Source organism: Priapulus caudatus, unplaced genomic scaffold (genome assembly GCF_000485595.1).
Source record: "Priapulus caudatus unplaced genomic scaffold, Priapulus_caudatus-5.0.1 Scaffold2069, whole genome shotgun sequence".
Taxonomy (NCBI): Eukaryota; Metazoa; Priapulida; class Priapulimorpha; order Priapulimorphida; family Priapulidae; genus Priapulus; species Priapulus caudatus.
In genome coordinates, this window is record NW_014579130.1 from 24,220 (window position 1) to 29,976 (window position 5,757).

Sequence of the window (5,757 nt, forward strand, 5' to 3'; positions counted from 1 at the left end):
CCCCCTACTGCGCGGGCGCAGGGAGTTGCTCTCTAAGCGCCCCCCTACAGGGGACGCGTTGACTCTGTAAGCGCCCCCTACAGGGACGCAGTTGCTGCTGTAAGCGCCCCCGCTAAGCAGGGACTCGTTGCTCTGTCGAGCGCGCACCTAACGGGCAGGAGTCGCTCTGTAAGCGCCCCCTACAGGGGACGCGTCGCTACTGTAAGCGCCCTCAGCACGGGCAGAGCTCGGCTGTTGTGTGGATGTAAACACGTCCGCTAGCGCTTGTAAAAGTTCAAGCGTTCTCCGTCGGTAACAATCATAATTTATTCCCAGTTCATTGTCCCTGTGTGTCTCCCACTGTACAGGACGTCTCACCTCTCTCTTTCTTTCTCCTCCTGAGCTCACTCAGCTGCTCGCTGCATCGTCTCTTTCGCCCCGCTCTACTGGCAGGTGCCAGACAGTGCTGGCGTGAACGCCCCCTATAATCAACCGCCCATATGTCAGCGCCCTCTAATATGCGAGAATTAGCTTCTCCTCTCGTCTCTCTCTTTCTTCTCGACTCTCTCTCTCGTCTCACTCTCAATCTCTCATCTCTCTTCTCGCGTCGTCCTCTCTCTCTCTTCTCGACTCTCTCTTTCGCGCTCGGTCATCCCTCTCTCTCTCTTGCTTCCCCTCTCTCTCTCACCTCACCTCCTCTCTCTCACGCTGCTCTCATCTCTCCAATTGTTTCTGCTTTTTTCTCTCTTCTCCTGTCTTTCTTCTCCTTGGACTCGCACTCTGCTTCTTTCGGCAGCACTCTGCCTTTTCTCATTTTCCTCTTTCTCCCTTTCGTCTCTCTTCCCTCTGAAACTTTCCGCACTCTGCCTCTTTCGCGCTCTTTCTCTTCGCCTCTGTCTTTCCCTGTCTCTCTTCTCTCTCTCTCTGTCCTGATCGCTCTGCTTCACTTTTCCTGCAGGCTCCTTCTCTCTCTGAACTCGCACTCTGCTCTTTTCGCCCTCTCTCCCCCTGAAATCGCACTTTGCCTTCTCTTGGTCCGCTCCCATCCTCTTTCCCTGCTCCACTCTGCTACTCCTCTTTCGCCGGCTACTCTCTCCTCTTCGACTATCGCCTCTTGCTTCTTTCCGCTCTGCTCTCCTCTCTCTTATTCCTCCGACTCGCACTTCACGCTGCATTTCGTCGCTCTCTCTCTCTCTCTGAACTCTCGTTTCCACTTGCTTTTTTCGCGAGCCTCCCTCACTCTCTTCTCTTGAGTCTATACTTCTCTGCTCTCACTCTCTCTCCTCCTCTCCCTCTCTCTCATCTCTCTCTCTCTCGCTCTCGTTTATTGTCGTTGCTGTCTCTTTCCCTCCTCCTTCCTGCTGTTTTCCTCTTCTCCTCTTTTCTCTCTCTTCCTCCTTTCTACTTCTGATCCGCACCCCTGCTCTTCTTCTTTCCTCGCCTCTCACCCTCTTTCCCTCCTGACTCTGCATCTCTCCTGCTTCTGCTTTTTTTCCTCCCGCAAGCCTCGTCTGGTCTTTTGATCCTCGCCATCTGCTTCTTCTCTCTCCTCGCTCTCGCGCTCTCGTTCTTTCACCTCATCTCCCTTCGAACTCGCACTCCTTGCGGCTTCTTTTTTCGCGCTGCTCTTCTTTCCTCTCTCTCCTCTCTGTCCTTTCCTCTTGTCTACTGACTCGGCAGACGGTGCTCTCGCCTTCTCTTTCCGCTCGCGCTCTCTCTCTCTCTGAACTTCGCACCTCCCCTTTCTGCTCAGCGCTCTCTCCTCACTTTCTCTCTAGCCTTCGCTACCTCTGCTTTCTCACTTTCTGCCCGCTCCATCACCTCCCTCCCTCCCTCCGCCTCCATCTCTCTCTCTCTACTCTCCCCTCTCTCTCTCTCCCTCCCTCGCCTCACTATCTCTCTCTAACTCACTCGTGTGTGTGTTACAGGTACTGTCCTCAGTGTAAGAAGCATCAGCAGGCGACAAAGCAGTTTGACCTGTGGCAGCTTCCGCGCGTGCTCGTTATCCACCTGAAACGCTTCTCCTACAACCGCTACTGGCGCGACAAGATCGACACACTCGTCGAGTTTCCCATCAGGCGAGTCTCACCTCCGCATAAGGGTCGCACCTCCGAATAAGGGTCGACCAGCGTGTAAGGGTCACACCTGCGTGTAAGGGTCATATTTCCGTATAAGGGTCGCACCTCCGTATAAGGGTCGACCAGGCGTGTAAGGGTCGCATAGTCATCGAATGGTTACACGCTCGAGTCGGTAACTTCGTACATGGTTTGCTCGGGGATGTAACGTGGCAGGACTGTGGTGTGGGGTGTGCAGTTGAAACTGTGTATAAGGATCAGGGGGTCTTAAACGGCTGTATACTCGGGCCGCAGGGCTCACTAGCGTGTGGTCGAAACCTCTGTATAAGGGGCAGTGTCCTAAAATCTCTGTACACTTAAATTGGTAATTATATGTGTATATATATGTTTATAGTATGATTGGAGATATATATTATATTGTGGCGGCTGTGGCTGTGGCTGTGGCTGTGGTAGATTTGATCGTAGATCGTGTGTTTTTAACGTCGCGCGATGTCGTTCTAATCGAGACAAACGTTCTCTTGTCTAATCGCAGCGGATTGAACATGGCGAAAAATGTGATCAACCCGATGCATCCACCCGTCGTTGACTACGACCTAATCGGAGTCACCAACCATTATGGCGGCATGGGCGGAGGCCATTGTAAGTAATGCTGCAGGGCGTATAATCTTGTGCGTGTGTACTCATAAACGCACGTGTGTGAGGGCCACAGGTATTATTCAGGCACTGTTCCAACTTTAGTTGTGGTCGAGTATGTAATCGATTATTTTATTTGTATTTTTTAGTTATAGTGTATTTTTTATGTTATTTTTATTTTTATAACTTGAAAGTTTATAAGTTTTAAAAGGTTTTTTGAAGTTAAATAAGTTTTTATTATATTTTACGTTTCATTTTTGTAAGTCTATATGTTTTTTTCGGTGGCATTTCAGACACGGCTTATGCAAAGAACAAGGACGACTCGCACTGGTACTACTTTGACGACAGCAGCGTTTCGGCTGCTAACGAGGAATCGTGCGTGGTGAGTCATCGCTGCCCACGTGTCAGGCTAGCGGGGAACCCCCGTTGTCACGCGCGACAGCTTACCTGAGCTTACCTGAGCTTACCTGTGCGGTCGGTCTGATTCCGGTACCTGCGTGGATGCTCGAGCGTATTTTAGAGTCTGTGCGGACAATCGGGCATGTCTGTGAGCTTGTATAAACACTCAGTCCTGTTCCAGAGTTCGTATGAACACTCAGTCCTGTTCCAGAGTCCGTATGAACACTCAGTACTTTTTAAGAGCCTATATAAACACTGTCTTGTTCCAGAGTTCGTATGAACACTCAGTCTTTTTTAAGAGCCTATATAAACACTCAGTCCTGTTCCAGAGTCCATATGGATGCTCAATCCTATTCGGGGCAGTATGAAAACAATCAGTCTTTATCAAGAGTGTGTATAAACACATTCAATCACGTCCCAGAAATTGTATGAACACTTAGCTCCATCAGAGAACATGTTCAAAGGTTCACCCATGTCCAAAATACTCTTAGTCCAAAATACGATGTCGAGGTCTTTTTCGAGAGCTTATTCGGTCACGTTCCAGAGCCAGTATGACTATTTGTATATATTAACTCCACTCAGTACAATCAGAGTATAAACAGAGAATAAATGTAAACAGCAGTACAATCAGAGAGTCTATGTGAAGGATGAGTTCCATCGGAGAATGTGTGAAGGCCTTGTCATGTCCAAAATACGATGAGTAGGCATACTAGTGTCCTATGGCTCGTATTAAAGCCTGTCTTACGAGTTTTTTGCTCAGAAACATTCAATACAAAAAAGAATATAGCGAACTATAGTCTCACCTTACAGCGGATATATCACTGATACATTAAAAACACCAAGATTTTATACAGTTATAGCATAGAAAAATGGATTTGACCACATCCTACCAGCTCCGCATATTATCGTGTTCGAGGCAGTGTAGCGTCCTATCTCTCGTGTTAATGCTTCGTCATTCTCTCTCCTTGCAGTCGAAAGCCGCGTACGTTCTCTTCTACGCGCGCCGCGATCCTAGCGCCCCCTGTGAACGACAGCCGCAGTTGATCCAGCCGCCCCGGGCCGGCTGTTGGGTGGCGCCCTCTGCATCCGCCGGCGCGCCCAACGGCGACAACTCGACAGACGACGAAGAACAGATGGACGTCAACTAGGCGGCAGCGCGCGCGCGAGAGAGAGACGCTCGTCTGTTTTCGAGAGGAGCCGTTCGCTCCCTGGGTTTCGCCACCAGGTGGCGCCGGCGAGCGGGTGCGACGAGGTGTATAATTTTGTTGTCGGGAGCCGAGAAAGCTGTCACTGACGACGCAACATGCTAGATGTAAAATTATTTGAGAGATTCGTGAGAGAGAGAGAGAGAGAGAGAGAGAGAGAGAGAGAGAGAGAGAGAGAGAGAGAGAGAGAGATAAAGAGAGAGAGAGAGAGAGAGAGACAGAGAGAAAGAGAGCGAGAGAGAGAGAGAGACAGAGATAAAGAGAGCGAGAGAGAGAGAGAGAGAGAGAGAGAGAGAGAGAGCGTGTGTGTGCGAGTCGCGTGTGTGTGTGTGAAGCTACCTTGCTTTCCTAACCAACCTTGCTTTGCGAGAAGGCGACTGATTACAGGACGGGACGTGTTGGGCGCTCGTTTAGTTCTCGTTTCTCTCGGTGGAGGCGCCACCGTGCACGTGTAAGGATCCGGTGGATCGTTTAGGACGCAAGGAAAAGAATGCGTTATCTCGTTATGACAAGATATTTTCTGGTTACATCAAAATAAATATATTGTTATGTCGTTATAACAAATTATATTCTCGTTCTACATAATCATCTCGTTATAACGAGAAAAATGTATAATTACATCGTTGTAATAAAATATTTTCTCGTTATAACGATATAACCGCGTAATTGCATCGTCATAACGAGAAAAGATCTATAAAAGGTACAAGAGACAATGTTTTTTTCTCGCGTCTTAAACGAGCCGTCGTAGAAGGAAGCCTCGTGGCTGGTGTGTATGTGTGAGGGGGCATTCTCTGATCCTAGGCTCTCTCTCTCTCTCTCTCTCTCTCTCTCTCTCTCGCTCGTACTTGCCGTAACGAGACATCAGGAGATGCGATAACGTGTTCTCGCCGCTGTGGCTCGCTCGTCGTCAGAAACGTCGTAAGCGATCGCGACAGCCGCGCGTCTAGAACGTCGTAACCCCCATCTCCGCTTTCCGCTTCGCTTCCGTCTCTCGCGGCGGTTTTTAAAACTCGTGACATCGTGACCGCTTGCGATGTTTTTGACACTGGGCGGGCGTCTGTTTCTCACATGTGAGCTTTGCTAGTGTGTCAGCGTTCCTGTTGATTTGTGATTAGGGGGCATGGGCATCGGTGAGGTGGGTTTTACACGAGCATGCCTCTCTAACGGGGAAATCTAGATATCGAATCCGACGTGTTTGCGGACTGTAAAAAAGCGTGAATATATAATAGACGAATATGTGAGTGTGTGCCCACCCACGCATGATAGCTTCCCCTCCTCCTCCTCCTGCTCCTCCTCCTTCCCCACTCCGGCACGCGTGCGCGTACACACGGGCTGTCTCTCTGATCGCTTTTTAAGTTCTGTTATGGATATGGGTCTCCGTCTCGTACTTTCCGTGTGGTGTTCGTTGGACTGTTATTTGGTTGTATGTATTTTGCACCACGTCGGTACGAAGGCGGGCTAGGACT

At 49.6% G+C, this 5,757-nt stretch overlaps 1 protein-coding gene across 1 annotated transcript in view; it reads left to right on the top strand.

The window, feature by feature from the left end:
• Nucleotides 1-4,483, top strand: part of LOC106818166 (ubiquitin carboxyl-terminal hydrolase 4-like) — a 13,213-nt gene extending 8,730 nt beyond the window's left edge. The window contains exons 15-18 of the mRNA XM_014822890.1: nucleotides 1,908-2,057; nucleotides 2,587-2,693; nucleotides 2,981-3,069; nucleotides 4,058-4,483. Of these exons, the coding sequence (XP_014678376.1) occupies nucleotides 1,908-2,057; nucleotides 2,587-2,693; nucleotides 2,981-3,069; nucleotides 4,058-4,234 (523 nt within the window). The 3' untranslated portion in view covers nucleotides 4,235-4,483. The remainder of the gene's footprint in view (nucleotides 1-1,907; nucleotides 2,058-2,586; nucleotides 2,694-2,980; nucleotides 3,070-4,057) is intronic.
• Nucleotides 4,484-5,757: the final 1,274 nt, after the last annotated feature.